Raw genomic sequence first — 26,039 nt, forward strand, 5'->3', positions numbered from 1 at the left:
ACCCTCCACAAACACAGATTTCAGCCTCCTTGGTACCTGAATAGAATCCCTTCCCTGCAAGTGTTTACCTGCTTGAAGTTGGATGGTTTATTACCTTTGTTTCCTTTACATCACACTGATCTTCTCTAAGAGCAATATATCTTCCTCTGGTTTAAAAGTACTGGTTCTGCTCCAGCACATCAAGTAATTTTATTCTGTAACACAATCGTAGAGTGCAAGGAAATGAGAGGGGGTAGCTTCTCCATCTGGCAGATGATCCTCAGAAGTGGAAAAGAAGATGTGCAGGCTTATGCTATTAAACTTTTTTTTTTGAGTTCAAATGGAATCCAGCTGTTTGGGATCCACAACATTCTTGCAGTTTAACTGCTCACAGTATGTATACTTTCAATCCTTTTATTTTTGCCTTCTTTAATTGCTGGGGCCCGAGATCATAAACGCCTCGGTCTTTCAAATGTGAAGTGCAGCTCTTGGTAATTTGTTCTAATCAACTGCAGTAAGAAATGTCTGCTCCACAACCTTGAAGACTTTTTCTCTCCCCTGACAACAGAATAGACTTGTTGAAAAAAAAAAAACCAACAAAAAAGCCCCCCAACCCCCCCCCAAACCCTCCCTCACATCTGGTTTGAATAGAACATCAAATTGCAGCTCCTTTAAGTGCCAACTATTAGATTACTTCCAATGTTTTATGTTTGAACATGATTTTTCTAGACAGCTAAATTTTTTAAGTGTAGCCCAAATACACATGCAAAATTACTTCAGAAGGTTAATTCCCTTGAATACATTGATTTTTTTTTAGAATAAATAATTTGTATCTCAGTCACAGTGTTTTTGCTTTCCATTTACAGAAATTATTATCCACAACGTTTTTTATACAATGCAATATGCCTCAGCAGATGGTAAGAGGCAGAAAAACCTCTGTCTAGAACTCAGGGAGCTGATTCTGAACTCTGTGACATAGAAAAGGATAGAATATAATAGAATAGAATAGAATAGAATAGAATAGAATAGAATAGAATAGAATAGAATAGGGTAGGCTAGGCTAGGCTAGGCTAGGATAGACCAGGTTGGAAGAGACCTTCAAGATCATTGTGTCCAACCCATCATCCAACACCACCTAATCAACTAAACCATGGCACCAAGCACCCCATCAAGCCTCCTCCTGAGCACCTCCAATGATGGTGACTCCACCACCTCCCCAGGCAGCCCATTCCAATGGCCAATAACCCTCTCTGTGTAGAACTTCCTCCTAACCTCCAGCCTAAACCTCCCCTGGTGCAGCTTGAGACTGTGTCCTCTTGTTCTGGTGCTGGTTGCCTGGGAGAAGAGACCAGCCCCCACCTGGCTACAGCCTCCCTTCAGGTAGTTGTAGAGAGCAATAAGGTCTCCCCTGAGCCTCCACTTCTCCAGGCTAAGCAACCCCAGCTCCCTCAGCCTCTCCTCACAGGGATTTTCAAGGCTATCCAGAACCCACTGCATCAAGCCAGAAAATCACATGGACCAACATTACAGTCCACAGTTTAATCAGGAAGCTCAACATTAACCCCCATCTGAAAATCCAATCCCCTTTATTTATCCATTTACCTGTTTCCTGGAGATGAGTCTTCCAGTCTCATCTGCATGACAGCATTTCAAATTCACAGCTTTACATAAATGCTGCTATTTTCCTTAAACTGCCTAGCTCTTAATCCACCACATTTTGGCATGGCAGATTTGTCTGTATTTTGCTTTCTTCAGTTTTTCTTTAGTATGTTTCCAGCCCTCTCAGTCACAGGGAATATGTTAAAAGAAAAAAGCAAAACAAAACAAAACAAAAAAACCCCAAACAGTACAATTGAAACTATTAAATGCAAATGAAAATGAACACCAAATCCACTCTTTTGCTAATGCTTGTGATTTCTGAATCACTGGAACTGACAGTGGTCCTGAGGCTTCTTTATGCTGCTGCAGGGAGGCAAAAAGGGGTGGGGTGGGGGGAAAGCAAACATCTTAGAGATTGTGAAAGGGCTCTAAAAGGACACAGGGGAAGAGTTTTTCATATCCCCTTCTCAGTATTTCTGCAAACCACTGGGGTAGCTACAAGTGCAGGCCAACACTATCATCATTTACTTCACCTTCCCAGACAGTGATCAAAATAAATCTACAAGGAGAACTGATGCCCCCCAAAAGTGGAAAGTAGAAGTGCAGGTGACTGCAGCTGGGCAAATTGCTGGCAATTACTCTGGTGACTATTAAATGCGAACAGACCCCGTGTCAGTGGTTGTCCATCCTTGTGTTTTCTCCAAAGGTGATTGTAATTGTGGTGATGATAAGATTACTCCAAGGAGGAAGTAGTGATTGCAAAAGTGGGGCCACCTGATCAGAAGTTTCCATGGTTTTCAGATGGCTATTTGTAACACTGACTCTGGGTTTAGCTACAGTGTTTGAATATGAAAACACAGATCTGCCATCAAATCATAGAATCATAGAATTGTCAGGGTTGGAAGAGACCTCAAGGATCATCTAGTTCCAACCCCCCTGCCATGGGCAGGGACACCTCACACTACATCAGGTTGCTCTGAAAACCATCCAGCCTGGCCTTAAAAACCTCCAGGGATGAGTCTTCTACCACCTCCCTGGACAACCTGTTCCAGTGTCTCACCACCCTCATGGAGAAGAATTTCTTCCTAACATCCAAGCTGAATCTAACCATTTCTAGTTTTGTTCCATTCCCCCCAGTCCTATCATTGCCTGACACCCTGAAAAGTCCCTCCCCAGCTTTCTTGTAGCCCCCTTCTGATACTGAGAAGCAAGAGGAAAGCTTGGTCACAAAAATCTATTGATTCTTTTCAGGTACTGCATGGGAAAAAAGGTGACTGTTTCCAGACAGTAGATAGGAAGGATGAATGACTTAATTTTCTACAGGTTGATGCAAGTGATACCAGCAGGCTTAAGAGAAACAAACTTGAAACTCATCTAGGACTACGAAGAGAAAGTTTTCATTCTGGGGAAGAAAACCCAATTGACTCCACCACTGCTAGACAGTCAGAGTACATAGACAATGGAGGTATTTGATTTTCACCTAATGAACTTCAGCAGCACAGACACTCCAGTGTATGTGATTATGGGGGAAACCTACATGTCCTCAACTAGCAGTTCTGCTTGTAGCTCAGGTGAAAACGGCTTCAGTTAATGCAATGCAAATGAATATAGCTGAAATCACAGAATCACAGATCTTGAGGAGGTGAGGTTGGAAGACACCTCTGGTCATATGTTCCAAACCCCCTGCTCAAGCAGGGCCACATAAAGGCAGTTTTTCAGGATTGTGTCTAGACAGTTTCTTGCAATCACAGGATGTTCACAGGATGTTAGGGGTTGGAAGGGACCTCCAAAGATCATTGAGTCCAACCCCCTGCCAGAGCAGGGCCATAGAATCTAGTGCAGGTTGCACAGGAATGCATCCAGGTGGGGCTTCAAAATCTCCAGAGAAGGAGACTCCACAACCCCTCTGGGGAGCCTGTTCCAGTGCTCTGTGACCCCCACAGTAAAGAAGTTCCTCCTCATGTTGAGGTGGAACCTCCTGTGCTGTAGTTTCTATCCTTTGCCCCTTGTCCTATCATAGGGTGCAACTGAGCAGAGCCTGTTCCCTCCTTGACACCCAGCCCTCAGATATTTAGAAACATTTATTAATCAGTCTTCTCTTCTCCAGACTAAACAGCCCCAGGTCTCTTAGTCTCTCCTCACAGGGCAGTGCTCCAGTCCCTTCATCATCCCTGTAGCCCTCCCTTGTTCAGGGAGGTGGTGGAAACCTCATCTCTGGAGTTTTTTAAGACCAGGCTGGATGGTTTTCTGAGTAACCTGATGCAGTGTGAGGTGTCCCTGCCCACGGCAGGGGAGTTGGAACTAGATGATCCTTGAGGTCCCTTCCAACCCTAACAATTCCCTGATTCTATGAAAGATTGGATGTGGTACTTAGTGACATGGTCTAGACAATGTGGTGGTGTTAGGTCATAGGCTGGACTTGATGATTTCAGCAGTCTATTCCAGGCTCAATAATTCTGTGATCTGAGCAGCATTTTGCATGACTTTGCCACACAGAAGTCTACAGTCAGTCTCTAAACCAAACGTCATCCACTGGATATATCTCAAGCAACAGGGTGGTTGGAAACTAACAAAGAAATGTTTTTTCTGTGTCTGTGAAAGTGGTGAGAGACTGAATATTACTAATTTCAGAAAAAAATATACTTCCAAATATTAGGAAGGAGACATATGAACTCATTCATCAAGTCAAATAAGGATGTTTGGACACAGGAGGGAGAGAGAAGTGTGCTTTTGTACCGGGAAAGCAGATCCAAGCAAAACATGGAGAAGAGGGTTAAATAAACGCTAGAAATGCTCCACAGTTGTCAGGAGGAACCATGTACAGTGAGCAAAGGCCTGGATATGGCAGGCAGCTAGCGTAACTCAAGCAGAGAATACTTGTGCCAAGGTTTTTTTGTGTCATCCAGATTTGTATATACATTATCAAATTAATAACTAGTTTGTTTATACTCCTAATATATCAACCCTGCATTCTGTGTGCCATCACCAAAACTCTGAGGAGGTAAATTGTGCATCCCCAAGGATGAACACGTGAATAATCATGATTGAACCAAGAATTTTCAGGGGCCTTAAATGAATTTAAATTGAATTAAATGATTAGTGATCCTCATATTTTTTAATGAGGGAAGAACATGGGAAAAGATATGCTCAGGAAACAGGTCAAAGTCACCAGGAGAAAATCCATCAGCAGAGATGCTGAGAATCTTGAAAATGTAATTAATCTGTTTGTTTGGGTTTTTTTCCTGCAATACAACATGAAAAGTTAATGAACATTCAATGAAAATGAACACTGTGAAGGCTCTAACAGATGTGTGGGAACAGTATCAGTAGCAGGGAGTTAAGAGAATAAGTAGAAGGAAATACAGAAAAATGAATGAACAGGATGAGTGAAGGAAAGGGAGAAAAGGAAAAAGAATTATACAGAGATAAAAATAGCATAAGGGTCACATTTTAAGGGCTGTATTCATGTCTGTGCTCCCTTCTCTCTATCACTGGTTCCAAAACTTCAGCTACTATTTTGAACATCCAGTACAGCTTTCTCTTTCAGTCAGCGTTTCTGGCCTTAGAGAGTCTGTAGGGGTCTTGGCTATTACTGATCTCTGACTGAGAAGAAAAGCAGGAGGTCCAAGGAGGACGGGCACACGCAGAGAGCCTGCAGAGCGCCTGCAGTGAATAGCCCCGCTGTTTAAATGGATGCTAAAATGTTTGCCTGGAGCTCTTCTTAAAGCTAAGCCCTGGCAGATTCTCCAGGAGTACACACCAGTTAAATTCTCAGTCAAGGAAACTCCTCTGGAGGCCAGGTCTTTCTGGAAGATCTCTTCTACCAATCCAGGCAAGCCAGCCAATATGGAGAATTACTGCTCCACCTCTGCATACTCCGCATGAGACCTTCACCAAGAGCAGAGGAAGAAGCATTACCTTCCTGGCTTACAGCTGAACTAAGAACTAAGTTTAATCCTGTGTACCTGCCTGCAAATCACCATCTTTCTTACAAGCAGAAGAGCAACTCCAAGTCAAGTCCACGTATGTTTGCTAAAAGTTATCCAGCAACGTCTACCCAACACCACCTTTACCTGGATGGGAGTTTAAATATATACCTCATTCAGCAGTGTAAGTTTCTCGTGGCTTTCAACAGCTTTTAAAGAAATTGCTTTTATTTCCAGTAAATGTGACATGTGCCATTCCTTGTGAGTCAACAGCATCAGACTTTGCTGCTGGAGGTAGCAGCCTACAGTGTGGGTGGACCCTTTTTTCCCAAGAAAAATTCTGCCACCAGTGGTCTCTGACTACTCAAGCACACAGGTTGGCAAGGGGGATTGTTGGGTGGAGTGAGTGTTGAAATATTGATGTTCCCTTCTTCTAGGGTGCCTGGAGCAAACAGGCAGCTCTTTCTCCTGACTGTTAGACAGGGATGTTAAGAATGGAATAATTCCTCAGGCTAAAACAGCCCTATGAACACTTCTGGCCTTGAATTTTCATAGCCTGATCAAAGGTTCTGCTTGCTGCAGCCCTTTTATCCTCACCAAGCCCTTCTTTGGCTGTCATCTTTATTATCACTGCAGTTTTGTCTCCAGGCAAAAAGCCTCCCTCATTTTTTTTTCCCATCCTTGCCCTGGTCTTGAAGCTACAGTTTGTCCTCTGGGCTTCTTGCCCACCCATACTGTGGTGGAAATGTCTATGTCCTAATGCCTTCCCACTCTGCTTGCAGCTGTTCCCCTCTGGAAGGCAGGGGAAGTCTGTCCTTGAATCCCCTCCAATTAGAAGAAGCCTGAAGGGGTTGAGCACTTGCACACAAGGAAGGACTCCAAGATCTAAGCACGAGGACCTGCTGTGGACAGAAAGCAGAAGCAGCAAGGAACAAGGTATGCTGAAAGCAGGTTTCAACAGATAGAGAATCACCTGTCATATTGAACAACCAGTTTGAGCAAACCAAAAACTTCCCCTAGGGCACTGAAGGTCTGAAATGAAAACTTCTTTAGCTCCTTGGTGTATAGACCTTCTGCATCATAATCCAAATCATCTTAATAATAAACAATTGCATGTATTGTCCCTTCCCTGATGACTGCTTTATTTGTTCATTTTTTAGTGTGATCATAGATCTGTCATTTGCTTACTGTAGCTGACTGTTCCTGTGCATTGTCATTCATGGATGCAAATAAATAGCCTAATGATCCTATCAAAGAGCAGCACGGAGAGGCAACATATACTAGGAAGCAATCCTATTACCCAGCATGTGCTGGTTGAGCAGATGGAAGGGATAACATCCACCAGCAAACAGGACTTTTATTTCAACAGCATTCTGGCTTGTGCTAACTTCACCTCACTGGGATACTACAGTTTGTTTTCCTTCCCCAGCTTTGCCCAGCACCCCAACAAGCAAGGGAGTCACAGATTCACCCAAGCACAGGGGAGCTGGAAATCCACACAGCCTCTTATAGAAATATGTGGAAAAAATAGCCAAAGCTAGTGAGTGTTAACATGCAGCAAGAATATTGACACCAACACTGAAGTCCACTGGGGATAGTTTCTTCCTAAGAAACAGCTTTTGAAAGAAAACCATTTCCCACATAGTGTTTTCTAGTCATTTGTTTTCCTTCATCCTCTCCTGTCTGATTGCTGCATGAGATAGCTCTCATCAGGAGAATCCAGCCAGGCCTCAAGAGCTGCCAAATTACAGAGACCTCAGGTTTTTCACAGTTGTTCTTTTCACTGCTGGACCCTTCTAAAGCAGATGAGATTGAATTAATATGTTTTCACTGTATTTGTTCCCCTGCTCTGCTGTTTCCCATGGCCTAGAAGAGGAAGTCTGACTGCCAAGTGTTTTCTCATTTTGTTTAATCTGATACAAAAGGTCAGCTCAAGTATCCTTTTGGTATTTGCTCTAGAGCTGAGTATAATAGGTGGCAACCCCAAGAAGAATGCATGTTGCTAAACTTCAGCACTGTTTGGGGTTTTAGATACAAACAGATGTTTCCTTTTGGTAGCTTCATTTTCCGTGTGATATTCCAAGAAGTAGAATGGGTGTAGTCAAATCCCAGATGAACATTTTCCAGAAATTAATTAGTTTTATGCACTGCAGCTCAGAGTATGAGGATAAAACTTCACAGTGAAGTGAAATAGATCAATAACTGATCTGTTTCCTCAGGCTCATGTTTAAATAGACTGTCCATCCTTCTTAATAGTCACAGCTAACTATTTTTTTTTGCAGCAGAAGCAGGAAAACAGAAAGACTGGCTCACATTCAGGTCAGATGTAGATCCACTAAAATGAGCAAAAACTGGGCTGGCCTTGGGACCCATTGTGCTACACCAGTTTGGCATAGTGCATTTACACTGAAGAAACAATTTTAGGATTAAAAATTAAACCAGGGGTCAAAATCAAAGCAACTGTGGGTTTACGCTGTAATCCTGTAGTCTGCATTTGTTAGCAATATATAACAAACACAGTTTTAGTTACATCCCTGCTGTCCTCCAAAACAATCCCTCTTGCAAAGTGATAATTACCTTAAGGCAATTTTAAATGGATAGTTAATAAAGTCTTCCTGGGTACACTGAGAGGGCTTCAGTCCTTGCAGGAAAATACATCCAATTCCAAGATTTTTTGGGTCACAGTCTCACAGAATCACCAAGGTTGGAAGAGACCTCAAAGATCATCGAGTCCAACCTGTCACCACAGACCTCATGACTAGACCGTGGCACCAAGTGCTGCATCCAATCCCCTCTTGAACACCTCCAGGGATGGGGACTCCACCACCTCCCTGGGCAGCACATTCCAATGGCTAACAACTCTCTCAGTGAAGAACTTTCTCCTCACCTCGAGCCCAAACTTCCCCTGGTGCAGCTTGAGACTGTGCCCTCTTGTTCTGGTGCTGGTTGCTAGAGAGAAGAGACCAGCCCCTTCCTGGCTACAACCACCTTTCAGGTAGCTGTAGACAGCAAGGTCACCCCTGAGCTTCCTCCTCTCCAGGCTTAACAACCCCAGCTCCCTCAGCCTCTCCTCATAGGGCTTGTGCTCAAGGCCTCTCCCCAGCCTTGTTGCCCTTCTCTGGACACGTTCAAGTGTCTCGATGTCCTTCTTAAACTGAGGGGCCCAGAACTGGACGCAGATGCAAACTATTTGCTCATTGGAAGTTTTGTATTCATGGGTCAGGCATAATGAATGACTTCATATGGAAAAGGTGAGTCAAAAAAAAACTCCACTTACTTCTTTAGAGAAGTAAATTGAGAATTTGAGGACATAAAAATGGCAGAGAAAAATATGAAATAAAGTCTGTTTGAAAGGTTTCAGCATTACAGTGCAGCAGATGCAGCATCAACTCTAACTCCTGACTTCAAATCACATAGAGGTCATTACAATAGCTTTGGCAGCTCTGCTATAATGACCCAGTCACCACAATCCTGATGTTTAAAAACCTAATCTGGGGACATGGAGGGGGCATATTATACAGCAGGAAACAAACACAACAAGAAGTAAAAAACCACCAAAGCCTTCTGAGAAATGCAGGCTGATCCCATCAGTGCACAGAGGGGTGGCATGGGAGAGGGGGACTGCTCTGCAGGGCAGCTCCCTTTGGGACCACGAAGAGAATGCTGCCTAAAATGAGGTCAGTGCATCTGAGAATTATGCCAGATTCAGAATTCCTCTGTATACTGTATACTTGGTTTGAATAATCAAATTCATGAATAAAAATTCAGTTTCTGACTGTTCCCATCAGATTTTGAACACTGTAGATCCAAAGGGCACTGTTTGAAAAGCAGGAAGCTACACAAGCTTGTTGATGTGAAAGCATACACAGGTAGTACCTCCTCCTGTTAAGAAACTCAGGAAACTAGTTTCAAAAGTCTGACAGCTTCTACCCTCTCAGGAGCCTTTCTGAAGAATCAGACCAAACTATAGACTGCTGGGGCTGTCTGCCTGGATTATCATCAGCTGAGTGGTAAACTAAATCCATAATCCTTCTTCTCTTGTACTTTGTCAATACTACATCAAAACAATACTACATGTACTGGCAGCTCTGGAGAGAAATGCAATCTGAGTGGCTCCTGTTAGTCAGAACCAGGTCAAAACACACTGTAAGAGGTACAAAACTTGACACTTCATTACAGATCACAAAGGGAAACAAAAGGCAGCAAATCATGATACAGGGGTAAACTGGGATGATAACGTGTGTTTGGTCAGCTGTGTAATAACCACAATGTTGAACTTGAATGCCTCTCAAATTCTCTATTTTCCATATTTTCTTAGGCATCACATTTTCTAAGCACCTGCAGCTTCTCAGACACATTGGATGCTCAGCATCCATAAACACATATTCCAGTCACTCTTGCTGTATTAACCCAAAAGTCTGTAGCCAAATGGGGAAAGAAAACAGAACAGGGAAGAAGATGAAGAACATTTGGGGGGAAAAAAACAACCAACCAATCAAAACCCTCACAACACAATAAAATAACTGCTAAGTCCTAAAGGTACAAAATCAATTCTAGTGTCCTTTTGGTCTCTTCTCCCAGGCAGCCAGTACCAGGACAAGAGGACACAGTCTCAGGCTGTGCCAGGGGAGGTTCAGGCTGGCTGTTAGGAAAAAGTTCTATATAGAGAGAGTGATTGGCCATTGGAATGGGCTGCCTGGGGAGGTGGCCATCATTGGAGGTTTTCAGAAGAAGACTTGATGGGGTGCTTGGTGCCGTGGGTTAGTTGTTTAGGTGGTGCTGGATTGGTTGATGGGTTGGACACGATGATCTTGAAGGTCTCTTCCAACCTGGTTTATTCTATGTATATTTTGCACATATCCAAATGTTGTAGAGTTCCCGACCTGAACCACCAAATGATTATTCCAGATGGTTTGGTCCTGCCACTGTTGTCACTACTGATAGAGTTTGGCAGCTAGTGTATTTGCAAAGCTCTAATCCATCAGTTATTTACACAGAAAAATAAATTTAAACCAAAACCAACCAACCACCAGCAACAACAAAAATAACCCAACCAACAAACAAACAGAAACCCCTAGCGAAACAAGTAAACCAAAATACCAAAAAACCCCAAATCTGTTCTGGTTGTTAGAGTTTGGCTGTGTTTGAAAGGCTGGGAAAACTGAATTCCCTGTTTCAAAAGCCATTGTCCATCTAAAGGCCTAGGAGCTTGGAGATGATTTTCTGTGGTGGTGTCAGTGAAAAGGCGAAATGTAAAAGGCTGTAAACGAGAAGGGCAGCAGTTTTACAGTTATGGTTGTGCTGTTTGGAAGTGTAGGTGATTTTAGCAGGTTTCATAAAAACATCTGGTCAGGCTGAAGTTCTGGAACTCCTTAGGTGCAATGGCAAGTGCAAATATAAATAACAAACAACGCCAAAATCTAAGTAGGTCAGTATCACTACAAGCTAGCAGTTTGGAATTCATTAGTGGTTTCCACCTGGGACATATTATAAATACCTCTAAATAAAATATATGAGAGAGTGTTTTAACTGAATGAAGTGTATCCAGTTGCACATTACAGACACCTCAAAGAGCTGTTAACACCTTCAGCAAAGTGACAGTTACTTCAATCTGTGCTGACTTCAGTTTTACAGAGGGAAAGTAAGGAGGTTTTGTCTCAGAAAATGACAAGGGCTTTTTTTTTGATGCTGCCTTCAGTGGGAAACCTATTTATAACTCTCCAGTTATGAAATTAGCTTATGTCAAATAACAAATAACATTCTTAGCCATTCCAGTGAAATAGATGCTGACTCTGAACCTTCATTCCCATTTGAGCCATGGAAATGGGAATGTCATTAGTTCACACTGGACCACTGCAGTCTCAGGTTCTTAGGGATGCATTTTGGCAGGAAAACCAGAAGGCTCTACACTTTCCTTTGTGCCAGCAGAATAGTACCAGTGGGGTCCCACTGAATGATTACCACAAGTCATAAAATAACTTCAGCTTAAGCAGTACTTAAAATTCATGTACTCCTTCCTTATCTGAGAGCAGACTCTATTTCAAATGGCTGTTATCTCTTATTTCAAACCAGATAAAATGACACCCCCCAAAAAACCCTCCCATTACACAGCAGTTTTAAAAATGAGGCAAGAAAAAACTAATAACTGAGTGGATACCAGGCTGAACTGAATGTTCCTAATCTGTTCAACAAAATGCAAGTGCCAGTGAGTAAGATGCTAGAAGGAGGTAGTTCAGTACCAGTCAGAGCAGTGAGGGAGAAGGCACAAGCAGCGTGGCAGGACTGTACAGCCAGGATCCCAGCACCTGCCCCAGGTTTACAGGAACTACTGGCAAGTTTAAGATTTGTTGGCACATTTACTACTTCCTTAATTTTCACATTGAACTCTGTGAGCACAGTAAGCTCTGAGTTCTGCCACTCTTGCATTATAAAGTTGCAACAGGTTGCAAAACTTTATGTTACTACCTAATGCAGGTGTGCTGCTGGGATAAAGAAAACTGAAGGTTTTGACAAAATATTTTAAATAAGCAGATCCTTTTTTTCTTCTTCCTCTCTAAAATTAACACTGAATCTTAGAGCACAGCTCTACAGTATAATTAACTTCTTTGCTATAGGACTATTATTGATAGGTACGTGCATTAAGAGTCTTGAAATCACTCTCACAGAGTGAAAACAGAAGAAGGATCAAGCTGTAGTGGCACAAAAAATGACATGTTAGAGCATTTGCTGTATGTATGGAACAACATTCCAAATTGTCTCATAAGTCTAACATATGATCTTTGTCTTGCAGTGTACTTGTTCAAGATTTAGATCATGACATAGTAAAGGCAAATAAACCATGCTATACTTCAGTTATAAATAAAACAAGTTGTTGGTTGTTTTTTTTTTTTTTTTTCCCTGAAAGCATGCTTGTTCTAAGCATGTTCCTCTAGAGGCATATTATTTATGACCTTTCATCTGATAGGTGTCACCACTGAATTCTCTCCCTTATTTCAGATTGTTTACAGTAGTCAGATATGGGCTGTGACTGTACTAAGTAACTCAATATTTAAACTGAACTTTAACTTGGACTGCACTGGAATAGGCTGCTCAGGGAAGTGGGAAAGTCACATCCCCGTGTGCATGTGGTGATTATGGACATGGTTTAACGGTGGACTTCACAGTGCAAGGCTAATGGTTGGAATCAATGATCTTAAAGGTTTTTTCCAACCTAAACAATCCTATGATTATCTGTCTGTGTGTGTTCTTTCTCTGCTATATGTAGCCAGGCCTTTTTGTAACTTTTAAATAACTTCTAAATATTTACTGCAGCTAAACAAACAGAGACTAAACTAGCAACAATGAAACAAATTGCACATGTGAGAAGTTAAAGGCAAGGGGAAAATTCTGGCTAACAGGATCTTTGCCAACAACTGCACAAAAAGTTTATCTGCTTGAAATTCAGGTCTCATAATCCAGTCCTTTTTTTCTCTCATCTCACATGGCGAAATCACATTAACTGGATTAGACCAGACTGATGCATAAGGTGCTATTTTACAGTAATACATTTGCCATAGCAAAGAGGCACAGCTGTGGCCCAGCATGGCTGTTTTGTTGGTCATCCATTCTCACAAGATCATAAAAAAATACACCCCTCAGTACACAGCCTCTGAGCACTTGCTGCATTACAAAGTGGCATACATGCTGACTGGCAGATTGCTTTAATGTTTGGTTCAGATTCTCTCCTGGTACAGGTTCCACATGGGCTGATCTCCAAAGAGCAGGCTTTTGAAATGCTGAGTACATAAAACCAAAAATTAAATATGTGTTTTTAAAATATGTTTGTCTGAACATGAGAAAAAAAAACCACCAACACTTTGGTAAAGTAAGAAATAGCATATTTATCTGAAGTGAAGAGACACCATTTAAAGTATTAGCTAAGCTCTGCTACTTTGAACAGTACCCCAATTTTCTTTGTTACATTCAATAGAATAGGATAGGATAGGATAGGATAGGATAGACCATTTGGAAGAGACCTTCAAGATCATTGCATCCAACCTGTCATCCAACACCACCTAATCAACTAAACCTTGCAACCAAGCACCCCATCAAACCTCCTCCTGAATGATGGTGACCAATGATGGTGACTCCACCACCTCCCCGGGCAGCACATTCCAATGGCAAATCACTCTCTCTGTGAAGAATTTCTTGCTAACATCCAGTCTGAACCTCCCCTGGTGCAGCTTGAGACTGTGTCTCTTGTTCTGGTTCTGGTTGCCTAGGAGAAGAGACCAACCCCCAACTGGCTACAACCTCCCTTCAGGTAGTTGTAGAGAGCAATAAGGTCTCCCCTGAGCCTCCTCTTCTCCAGGCTAAGCAACCCCAGCTCCCTCAGCCTCTCTTCCTCAGGCAGGTTGAAATCACCCACGAGAACAAGGTCTGGCGATCTTGAGACAGCCTCTAGCTGCCTATAGAATGATTCATCAACTACTTCACCCTGGTTGGGTGGTCCATAACAGATTCCAACCAGGATGTCTGCTTTAAAGAATTTTCTATGTGGGGACCTCCTCATCCCTGGACAAATATCTTATGTCTATGATATCAAATTATTACACATAGATTATCAAATTAAATTTACCTTTAAAAATGAGAAACACGTCACACTATAAATACTCACAGATTCTCTTTCAAATGTCATGATTCTTCACCAGTAAATATTTTACATGTTTTTAGGCAGTTTTCTTCCAGCTTTTTATTCATACTCCATTATTCATTTTAATTCTTGCAGCCTTATTTGTAAAAGCAAACAAAATATAGACTTCTTAAAAAAAAAACCACCAAACCAACAATTTACCAAGGAGCATCTCTATAAATAAATGATTGCATGATGATATTAAGATAAATATTTGTAGTTAAACACAATTGACTTTTTTTTTCCCTACAGGAATTTAATTTCTATGGGAATTAAGGCATGCTCTTTAGAAAACTCAACTTTTTATGGAGAGAAAAAACACAACAGCAGTATTTGGACAGGCTGCCAAAACTATGCTATATTTAGCAAGGAGCAAAAAAAAAAACAACACCCAACCCAACAAATCCAGCATCCAGCACTCAAACAAGTTTCCTTACATTTATTCCCCACTTAACAAAAAAATCAGATTATGTATCAGTATTTGTGCAGCAACTCACTTCAAAAGAGTTGCACAGATGAAAAGCCCTATGAGGAGAGGCTGAGGGAGCTGGGGTTGCTTAGCCTGGAGAAGAGGAGACTCAGGGGTGACCTTATTGCTCTCTACAACTACCTTAAGGGAGGTCGTAGACAGGCAGAGGTTGGTCTCTTCTCCCAGGCAACCAGCACCAGAACAAGAGGACACAGTCTCAGGCTGTGCCAGGGGAGGTTTAGGCTGGAGGTTAGGAGGAAGTTCTACACAGAGAGAGTGATTGCCCATTGGAATGGGCTGCCCTGGGAGGTGGTGGAGTCACCATCACTGGAGGTGTTCAGGAGACTTGATAGGGTGCTTGATTGCATGGTTTAGTTGATTAGGTGGTGTTGGATGATAGGTTGGACATGATGATCTTGAAGGTCTCTTCCAACCTGGTCTATTTTATTCTATTCTATTCCATTCTAAACATAGAGCACATCATTATGTACACATAATTTGGTGGATTTGATTTATTTTTTAAGCTTCACTTGTGGACCTCATACAAGATATAGAAACCCTTGGTGGCCAGAGAAACATGAATTAGTGTGAGCAGCCAGGCTTTTGGAAACGAAGTAATATTTCTCTTGCTCACTGAAGGAGTTTCCTGCAAATATATACACTGTCACGAAAAAGAATGATGTTTTGTGCACTTCACCCACTCCAATCTAAATGTAAGTTTACTAGCTAAATAAATATCCTAATGGGATTGGAGTAGAGTGAGGGTTTTTTTAACTCCCAAGCCCTTATTTTCTGAACCTCTCTCAGGGAAGAGCAGGAAGGAAAGCGCACAAGAGATATATATAATTTAGCAGGTCCCTTCCAGGGTAATAACATGGTTCATATTATGGTGGTACTTTAAAAAGGTGGCATCTGCAGTGCAGTGTGAAAACTTAAGATGGGACTGCAAAAAGAAACCTGTGTTTGTATAAATCCAACTGTGCTAAAACAGGCTCCGACAGTCAAAGGCTGCTTTTCAGCAAGGGTTTTTCATGCACATGCAGACTTTTGCTGACACCACTACAGCCCTGCTCTCTTCAGATTATTTCTCTCTAGCTCTGTGCTGTAATGTCAATCTTTCTAGGTTCTCATACAGAAGTTTTTAAGTGTTTTCAGTTTTGCAGGTTAATGATTTTCCAGTAAAGGTTTATCTTCTACATAGACTTCCTGTACAATGTGAATAGTCAAGATTTTTCTTGTACTACAGACAAGCGTGCCAAGACCACTCAAGATTGTTTAAGCAGCTTCCATTATTTGATACTTGACTCTTTTTTCCTGTCAGCTGCACACCTAGATTTTGCCACTTCCAACACTTGTGCAAGTTGAAGAGAATCAAAGAAACTGAGCTTGATGAAAAATAAGGGAGCAGGCAGGTACTAGGAAAGGTTATTTTCCAGGAGGATCAATTTAGCAGTTCACCTTCCAGCTGCACAAACAACAGTGCCGCATGACTGCAGTGAAGGTTCAGGGACTGGGTGGGGGGAGTGGGAAGAGGATGCAGAACCAAGTAGTGTGGTCACCAGGGAAGTCCTGGTGCCTTTTGCAGACCTCCCCAGCAGTAGTCTGGAACAATATTTTGGTGATTTTCAATCTTTGGTAGGTAACATGCTCAGTAATTACTTACAGGAGAACACCACTCAGCTCACTCGTCCCCAAGCTGCATGGATTCCAGGAGAGGAAAGACAGTACAACTCTGTTTCTGTTAGAAGGACAAACATTTTGAGCACAAAGTAATGGCAGATTCATCCATTGAGAAAGGGTTGTTTTTACAGTCATTTTTTATAAAGAAGTTTGTTTTTTAAATGACCCCAAACCACATAAACACTACTAGCAAAAAGTCATGCAACATTTGCATCATTCAGTCACTGGATGTCACTGATATTTTCCTTCCTCAACCACCTGCTATACAGCTTCTCTCCTGCAAAGAAAAAAAAGCTACAAGTAACATCTCTCTGCAAACAAAAAGTGTTTCTAGGTTTGCAGATTGTGTAACTGTTTAAGAAATCATCATCTTTGTGGTTGGTGATAGGTAGATCTATGTAACTACCTCTCCTAGGCTGGAACAAAGAGCCATTTCCATGGCATGCTAGCAAATCTCCAGATGTTTCTATACATTCAGTGACTTCTTAGAACAACACATGTATGCTCAATATGATACATTGGTATCATTAGATTGACACTACTGAAAAATCCTCTTCACTAACTTCCAGTGAGCATAAAATACCTATGCTATTCCAAACAACCATCATTTTTTATTCCTCTTATAAAGATTGCATTGACATAACAGCATCTTATTAGTCTGTGTAGGGACACTGGTCCACCTGTTGTAGAACTGACCATTTTAACTTAGTGTTTGCACTACACAAACACATTACAACCAAAACAGAAAACACAATGTATAGGGAAAAGACATGAGAATGAATGATGAGGCACACTCAGCAGTGCTGTGAAATATCAGTGCTAGTAACAGGAAGAACTTGTAGTCAGTCAATGATTGAATAGTGATGCATCATGAGATACAATCTAGAACATGGATTTCCTTTCAGCAAATTGATTTATTGACATAATTGATTATAACCATGTACAGCATCTATGCATCTCCCATTGGAAGAATATCCAGTGATAGAGCTAACGTTAGTGTGATACACAGCTTTAGTCAGTACCCCCCACTGCATTTCTAACAACAAACAATGGTGTATGCCACAGTCATAAATGGCCAAAAGCATCATGGTGTCCAGAAGAACAGAAATTTAACTTTTTTAACAAAACAAAAAAAAAAAACCCTGATCCTGGATTCTTTCAGTTTTAACTGCATCCAACATTGTGCCACTGACAGCTGAGCCTGGCCCCTGATACTCATTTCATAACCACTGCCTGTCAGAATGAAATCCCAAAGGGCTTTTTTGCTACTGATGCAAGAATCAAGACATTTTTTTCTCCATTTAAATGGTAGAGATTAAGGCAAACAATCTCTACACTTTCTCCTCCCACTTGAAGACTGAACAAAATTCCTTCAGAACATAAAGTCTTTTCTCTCCATTCAGTCCGTGAACTCCAGCTGAAGGTACCAGTTACTATGGTGTCTTTTGTAAACACTTGTTCATCTGAAAAAAGGGGAAAAAAAGGAAAGGACAAAAAAAGGAAACCAGAAGAAAACCTCCCAAATTGCTTGCATGCAATTATGGTAATAAAAAACTTGTAGTCACGAACACCTCAGGTCAGCAATGAATGCATGACATGGAGACGAATGTCTCCACAGTCCACTAACACTTCCTTCCAAGCTATTCAATTTCACAAGAGTTCATCTGAGGTTGCACATTAAATTCAGAGGAGCAGAAGTAGCATCAATGGTCTCAACAAAATTTACCAAACTCCCTCTGAAACATTTGCATTTAAAGTGTAACCCCTGTTTAGACCTTTTACATTAGCTTATTTCTAGACTACACAAAGAATTATTAATGTAAACTAAACCACCATATTTTGTAGCAACAGAACCACGTTCTGTAAATATTTAGGAAAGTCAAAAAGTCCAAGAAAAGTAAGAGAGCAACTGATCACAAAATTAACATTGCTCTACAAACAACAGTAAAAATCAAATAAAACCCCCCCAACCAAACAGACCAAACCAAAACTAACTCATCATATACTACTGCACAAGGGTTTAAGTTTAGCATTACTCACTCAGCTACACAAAACACAGAATTCTCGATTAATATACAAAACATGGTTTTATTTCACAGTGAGGTACATAAAGCTTCTAACTTTAGCAGGCTAAGGCCAAGATAGATTTGCCCATTAGGATAAAGACTGTTTCACATTCCTGAAATATTCTCACCTATTATTGTTTCTGAAGAAAGGCACAAACGTTGTTTATCCATCAACAGTTCACCTCTGCATCCACCCATTTAGAAAGGAGGATGGATTATGTGAGGGTCAGTGCTCTACTGACCATCATGGACCCAGACAACTACAGCACACATTAATGTGTACAAGTACCAAGCACTTTATTCAATAACAATTGAAAAAAAAGCCTCGTTTGTAAACATATTACAAAACTGTTAGTTTTTCCTAGTGGTGTTAGCAACAAATTCCTGTAAAACTAACCAGCTGCATTATTGTTTCCCGTTTACAAAAAATTATGAAAACATACTTGCACTCGTTAGATTGCCTCACATTCCGTTTGAGTTACAATGACACAACCTTCAAACTGTCCAGCACAGCACATCCACTTCGAGCCCTTCAGAAGACTCATCGGTTCCTCACCGTTCACCAGTAAAATTAAAAGCTGGTCCTCAGTCCAAATTTTTCCATTGGAAGAGCTGGTGCCTTGGAAAGGTCTGTTTAAGTGTCCTCACAGGGAGCCAAGACACTCAAACTCGTTCCCCAAAACAATCTGAGAAAAAACACCTGTAAAACACTACACTGAAATGTATGGCTCCGGCTTTGTGTATTCCACAGTAGTTCCCGCGGTTGCTCTCCTCATGGTATGGAATGATTACCAGCAGAGATGGGGCATTTGCTTGGGTTGTGTTAGTGACGATTCTGAGAAAACGCTGACGTCTCAGCAGAAGTGCCTAAGCCCATCTCACAGAGGGCATCAGCCTTAGGCTGCAATAAGGGTAGCTGGAAGCAGCGACCGTATCACAGCTCTCCCCCTTGGAAGCAGCAACCCCTCGGGGCCCGCGCCATCCCTTCACAGCCCAGCAGCCACCTCCCCTGGCCACGCTGACTACAGCTCGCAGCGGCGGACCTCATGGCACTGAAGCATGGAGCACCCACCACCTGCACAGGGCCTGCCGGGAGCCGTAGCTTGGCGGCCTCAGTCGGTGAACCGCTGCAGGAGATGGTCATCGCCGTGGCGGCTGCTGCCGCCGCCGCTGTCTATGAAGCGCTCACAGGGAAACTCGATGAGGTCGGCCTCGCTGAGGGCGCAGGCGGCACCGCGGGGGGGGCGGTGGGACTGGAAGCCTGAGAAGTCATTAGAGACGCCGGTGCCCATAGAGCGGAGCGGCCGGCGAGTGGAGTAGAGCTGCCGAACGTGGACAGGGGCCGCCTTCCGCCGCCGCCGCCCTAGCACCTTCTTCCGCAGCAGGCGGGAGCCCCAGGCGGCCAGCGCCGCAAAAAGCAGCAGGGCGTTCACTGCCAGCAGCACCAGGGTGAGGAGCTGCTGATCGGGCCCCCGGGGCCCGCCTGCCGCCGCCGCCGAGCTGCTGTCGGGCAGGGTGACCAGCCCGGCACAGTGATCCCGCGGCGCCACCGGGCACACGCGGCCGCCGAGGACGCCCTCGATGCATACGAGGTAGGGGGTGTCCGGGCGAAGCTCCCGCAGGGTGGCGACCAGCTCTCCGCGCTCCGGCAAGTAAACGAAGCGCTGGAACTTGACAGCGGCGCCAAAGCGGTCGAAGAGGAGTCGGAACCGTGCCGGCCCTAGCAGGCGGGGGATGCGGTGCGGCCGCACGGCCCACCGTACTGTCACCGAGCTGGAGCCCACCGCCTCCACCGACAGGTTGCAGAGGAATAATTTGTTGAAGTCGCACGGGTCAGACACCAGCGGCAGGACCCCGGCGGCCGGCGCCGAGCGGGCCTTGCCTGCCCGCCGAGGCCACGCCGCGCTGGGCGGCACGGCCACCGACGGCGTGGGACTGGACGCCTCCGCCGCGGCCCTCGGCGCCGCCGCCGCGCCCTCGGGCGCCCCCAGCAGGCGGGCGGTAGAGGCAGCCGGTGGCGGCCCGCGGGGCAGCCCTGCGCCGCCGCCGCTGCTGTTGCTGCCGAGCGCGTCGGCGGCCGTCGGTGGCCGGCGCTGCACCTCAGCCGCCGGCGGCGGGGACGCGGAGGATGGGAAGGCACTGTCGTGGCAGGCACCGCCATCTTCCGGCGGCGGTAGCTGGGCGTCCTGCAGGTAGTCGAGGTATTTGCCCGCCAGTGTGGGCGGCAGGCGGCACTGCACGAAGACAGTGAGCAGGCGGCCCTGGGAGTGCCAGGAGCCCAGCCAGTGCTTGAGGCCGCGGAGGCGGCAGTCGCAGCTCCATGCGTTCCCTTCCAGCTCCAGGCGGTAGAGAGTCGGGCTGGAGGCAAAGAGCTCACCGGGGAGGGTCGCCAGCGCGTTCTCCCGCAGGCTGAGCTCTCTCAAGCCGCTGAGGCGGCTGAAGGTGGTGGGGTGCAAGGTAGTCAGCACATTGCGGCTCAGATCTAGCACTTCGAGGCTGCTCAGTGGTTCCAGCAGGGCAGCAGGCAGGTGGCTCAGCAGGTTTCTCTCCAGGCGTAGCTCCTTCAGTGAACTCAGCCCCATGAAGGCATCCGGGGCAAGGTGAGCCAGTTTGTTGCCACTGAGTGAGAGCTTTGCCAAGCTGGGCAGGTGCTGGAAGAGCCCCCCTGTCAGCTGCTGCAGGCTGTTGCTTGACAGCAAGAGAGTGTGGAGGGAGCGCAGTGGCCCAAAGATGTCTGGATGGCGAAGGGAGCTCTGCTTGTTCCCTGAGAGGTCGAGGAAGCGCAGCTTAGCCAGGCCAGTGAAGGCGCCACGGCTCAGCCAGCGGATGCGGTTGGATTCCAGGTGCAGGTAGAGTAAGTTTGGCAGATCTGAGAAAGTAGAGTCACCCAGTGAGCCCAGCTCATTGCCATCCAGGCGCAGCTTGACAAGGCTGCTGAGGCCGGCAAAGGAAGCAGCACTGAGGCGGACAATCTCGTTGGCATTCACGTAGAGGATGCGCAGCTTGGCCAGGGTGCTGAGGGTGCCGGGGGCCAGTGCTGGCAGGAGGTTGTTGCCCAGGTAGAGCTCCTCCAACCGACCCAGGCGCTCAAAGGCCTTTGGATGCAGTGAGCGGATCCTGTTGTACTGCAGGTCTAGGCGCTGGAGTCCTGCCAGGCGGTGGAAGTCGAAGGCAGTGATGTTGGCGATGAAGTTGCCCCCGAGGCTGTAGGTGAGGATATCCTGGGGCTCAGCAGTCTTGGGTACCGAGCGCAGGCCTCGGTTGGTGCAGAGGAGGTGCTGGTGCTGTTGGCAGTCGCATGGCTCAGGGCAGATGGGCTCGGCCGGGGGCAGAAGCAGGAGGAAGAGGGGGACAGAGCCCCAGAGCACCCGCGGCAGCACCATCAGTCGGACCCGGCGCGGCGCCCCCATCCTGGGACAAGCCGTGGGCTGCATCCCCCGCTGGCTTTATGTCTTTCCGGCATCCCCTCTTCTCCGCAACTGCTAATCGGCCCCTCCTCTGCTGCGCGGTGGGCTGAGCTCCGCGCCGGGCAGGCAGGCGCGGCGGCTGAAGGTGGCGGTGCCCGGCACCATGGGCTCGCCCGAGACGGCCGGGACGCGGAGCGGCCGGGAGGGCTGCGGACTGCTGCCTCCCGGGTTCTGCCGCCCCTCACGGCCTGCAGTCTGCGGTGGCGGGGCCGGTGCTGCCGCAGGGGGCGGGCGGGGATGCGTGCGGCCGGCGGGCTGCGGAGCGGCTGCCCGCTGCTCCGCCGGCTCTCCTAGGGGCGGAGGGGGCGGGCGGAGCGGGCAGGGGGAGAGCGGCGGGCGGAGCGGGGAGCTGGAGAAAGACGAGCTCTGAAAGTTGCCGAAAAAACTCAGCGGAAATTCGTACTTCCCACACTGTGCCCTGGGGGACCGGAGGATCGGATGGAGCGGGGGAGAGGGAGGACGACGCGGCAGGGGGGAAGGAAGCCCGCGGCCGGTCCTGGCTCAGCTCAGCCCTGGCGGCGAGCAGGGGCGCAAAGTGGGAAAGTAGGAATTGGAACCGGCTGTGGCTGCCTCCCAGCCACATGGACTGCAGATAGAGCTGCTCATCGGGGAGGGGGAAGGGAACTAAACTGAACTGGTCGTCGTCTGCCTCTTCTCCCTTAGTTGTTTTATTTGGGTTGTTTTGTTTTCCAAAAATCAATAGTTAGGGCTTACCGCGGTTTAAGGACATTGTTCTGTTTTAAGCAGACGGTGACCACCTCTAATACATGATGAATACGAATGAATTTTAATTCTTTCTCTGCTCTGTTCTGCCCAGACAAAGCTGCCAGTGAAGATGCAGTTGAGCATTGCTCCAGCTCCGGGAGGGTTTTGTCAGCGTGATTAAGATGCTCTTCAAGAATAAGTCTCATGTTAAATAACCCTCTCAACAGCGTGCAAATTCAGAGTGAAAGGAGAGCATTAGAAAGCATACTGAAAACAAAATAGACTGCGTACCCCTTCATTCATTGACTTGCCTTTCCGGTTGACGTGGTTTTGTTTTCCTGAGGTTCTGTTGTCAGTAGGTTAAATAAGTGTCTGTGGGCAGCAGGATATGCCTAGATATCATGAGTATATGAAGGTGGTCAAGGGTGATGCAAGAAAGAAGATAATACCCAAAACACTGTGTTTCAAGTTTAATAAATGCATTGGAAACTGTTATCATGTGAAGTTGTATCCAACTACACACACTTTGCATATGCTCTGGACTAGAGCAGCTTACCAGCCATGCACTTTTCTTCCACCATAAGGCAGAATTTAGATAGCTTTTATGAAGCTTTGTGTTCAGTGGCTGTGTCAACATGAGCAGTTAGCATGGCATAGTAGTTTGTGCTGGGTCCCTGTTGGCTTTCATGGAGAGGTACTTTGAGCTAACTCTGATATAGTTCTGCTCCTCTTAGCTGTTGGAGAATGTGAAGTGTGCTCCAGACCTGCTCTACGTGGAAGTGATCACAGATCTTCAAAATCACACTGTCAGTCTGAAGAAATCTTGGAAAGAATGGATAAGACTTCACTCAGTCGAAGGAACATCACTATGAGCATCTTGATTCTTGGCTCTTGTAGCTAGCTGAGGCTAGCTTAAGAAGAATGTTTTTGTAGTAGTAAGTGCTGGTGTGGGTAGTCATACCTGGGCCAGGAGAGTGGTATTGTAGATAATCTGGATGAATGTTGCAAATATCACCTAAAATAAAGTTATCAGCTCTGAATTGTAACTTGCTCATTGGGAAAACTGGGTGTGAACAATAATGTGTTGGGATATGGTTATGGCAAGAGGAGCTGGTTAAAGGGTGTCATAAAATTTAGAGGCAGAGGTTTTTTTCTAGTGAGAAATGGCACTTGCATAGGCAGCGTTGATACACTAGAAGGTGCTAGAAAGATTAGGTACTTACACCCAAAAATCTGCTCATAAGGGAAGGGATCATAATATGTTGCATCAAAAACTTGGAAGCAAAAATGGTGAAAATCAGATTTGTTATATTCTAGAACTTGCTGACTGTTGCAGACATGCACTGTCTTGACATCAAACAAGCATTTGTTTAGAGTTTAAAATGTGTCCTAAATTGTCACTGCATTGTTTTCTGAGAGTGGACAGAAGTTTGTCTGCTCCTTGTGTGAAGTGGAAAGTTTCTGGTTTGGTTATTTGTAACTGCTTTATTTTGAGCAGTACATGGTTGATCAGTAAGCTTTTTTTTCTCCTGAAATAAATCTAAGGAAGTTTTCACAGGAAGAACTTTTTGCTAGCTATTTTTTCCTCTTTTCCCAGTTTATGAAAGAAGCCCATCCAGCACTCATTCTTCATTCTAATGTCCATGGGCTAAGGATCCAAACCTTTTAGCTCAGGCTTTTCCTGATTGAATGTGCTTTATTTGCCAGCTTTTTCTTTTCAGGACTGTGTAGACGGTATTTTTTGCATTACAAAGACTGTGTGTTCCTTTCCTCCTTCTCAAAGACACTACAGTTCAAGGGAAGATATCATGGCTCTCAAAGTTTTCTTTAATTCTGAGCAAAGCCTAATTGACTAGTGGCTTTTCCCTCAACAAATTTGCTTCCCTCTGGTGTACTTTAAATACTGACATTTTAGAAAAGAGTTCTGTATAATCCTATGCTTATTTTGTGTTCCTTTGGGTTTTTCTTTGGAAATGTATTTATGCTTATATGAACTGTCCTTCCTGTAAATATTTTTGTAGTCACGTGTCATTACAACTATTAAAGATTTAAGTCAAGTTGTTCTTATAGCACGGCCAGCAGGTTGAGGGAGGTGATTCTCCCACTCTACTCCACTCTGGTGAGACCCCACCTGCAGCACTGTGTCCAGTTCTGGAGCCCCTATTGCAGGAAGGATCTGGATGTGCTGGAAGGTGTCCAGAGAAGGGCCACGAGGATGATCAGAGGGCTGGAGCACCTCTGCTATGAGGAGAGATCAAGAGAGTTGTGGCTATTCAGCCTGGAAAAGAGAAGGCTCCGAGGGCACAATGACTTCCCTGCTCCTGCTGGACACATTGTTCCTGATACAGGCCAGGATGCTGTTTGCCTTCTTGGCCCCTTGGGCACACTGCTGGCTCATGTTCAGCCTACTGTCAACCAGTACCCCTAGGTCCCTTTCTGCCTGGCTGCTCTCCAGCCACTCCGACCCCAGCCTGTAGCACTGCATGGGGTTGTTGTGACCAAAGTGCAGCACCCGGCACTTGGACTTGTTAAATGCCCTCCTGTTGGACTCTGCTCATCTGTCCAGCCTGTCAAGGTCCCTCTGCAAAGCCCTTCTACCCTCTAACAGATCAACTGCTCCAAACTTAACAGTTGCATCAAGAAGCTGTCCTCCATACACTGTAAGAGCCTTCTGGACTGCCTCCTTTCTGCTGAGTTAAGTTCCCAGCAAATGTCTGGCAGGTTAAAGTCACCCACAAGGACAAGGTCTGATGATCTTGAGACAGCCTCCAGTTGCTTATAGAATATTTCATCAACCTCTTCATCCTGGTTGGGTGGTCCAAACTCCAACCAGGATGTCAGTTTTGTTAGCCCTCCCTCTGATTTTAACCCACAAGCACTCAATCCTTTCATCCTCAACCTCAAGTTCTGTGGCATCAAGAGATTCCCTAATATACAGGGCCACCCCTCCTCCTCCCTCACCTGTCCTGCTTAAAGAGCTTGTAACCACCCAGTGCAGTACTCCAATTGTGTGAATCATCCCACCATGTTTCTGTAATGGCAACTACTTCATAGTTTTCCTGGTGAACCAAGGCTTCCAGTTCCTCTTGTTTGTTCCCCATACTGTGTGCGTTGGTGTACATGCACTATATTTATATCTATATATCTGTATATCTGTATCTAAAATCAGCAAAATCTCCAATTAATTGATATATTAACTCAAACAGGATATTATTATTCATGACACATCAGGAAAACATCTGCTCAGATAAAAGATGCCACATTTGTTTTCCTGTTTTGTAATAGGCACTTCCCAGCTGCAGTAGCTCTTGTTTCTTTATCCAAGCACACAATGAAATGTTTTATGTGTGACTGAGAAATAGTAATCTCACTTAACCTCCAACTTAAAAAATAAGAAAAACTGAGGGGAGGATTTTAAAGTAGATTATCTTTTAAAGCTTTAAAGGTTATCTTAAAGTACACCTTCATGATTAAGAT

At 44.9% G+C, this 26,039-nt stretch overlaps 1 protein-coding gene across 1 annotated transcript; it reads right to left on the reverse strand.

Annotated features, from left to right (window-relative positions):
* Positions 1 to 17,467: 17,467 nt before the first annotated feature.
* Positions 17,468 to 22,019, reverse strand: TRIL (TLR4 interactor with leucine rich repeats). The gene has a single exon (XM_054161206.1). It carries the CDS (start codon positions 21,822 to 21,824, stop codon positions 19,503 to 19,505), a length of 2,322 nt encoding a protein of 773 aa, XP_054017181.1. The 5' UTR covers positions 21,825 to 22,019; the 3' UTR covers positions 17,468 to 19,502.
* Between the last annotated feature and the right edge of the window lie 4,020 nt (positions 22,020 to 26,039).

This window comes from Dryobates pubescens, chromosome 4 (genome assembly GCF_014839835.1).
Source record: "Dryobates pubescens isolate bDryPub1 chromosome 4, bDryPub1.pri, whole genome shotgun sequence".
NCBI lineage: Eukaryota > Metazoa > Chordata > Aves > Piciformes > Picidae > Dryobates > Dryobates pubescens.

What these genes read in the sequence shown, in the direction of transcription:
- TRIL (XM_054161206.1), bottom strand. Translation starts at nt 21,824, where the DNA reads ATGCAGCCCACGGCTTGTCCCAGGATGGGGGCGCCGCGCCGGGTCCGA.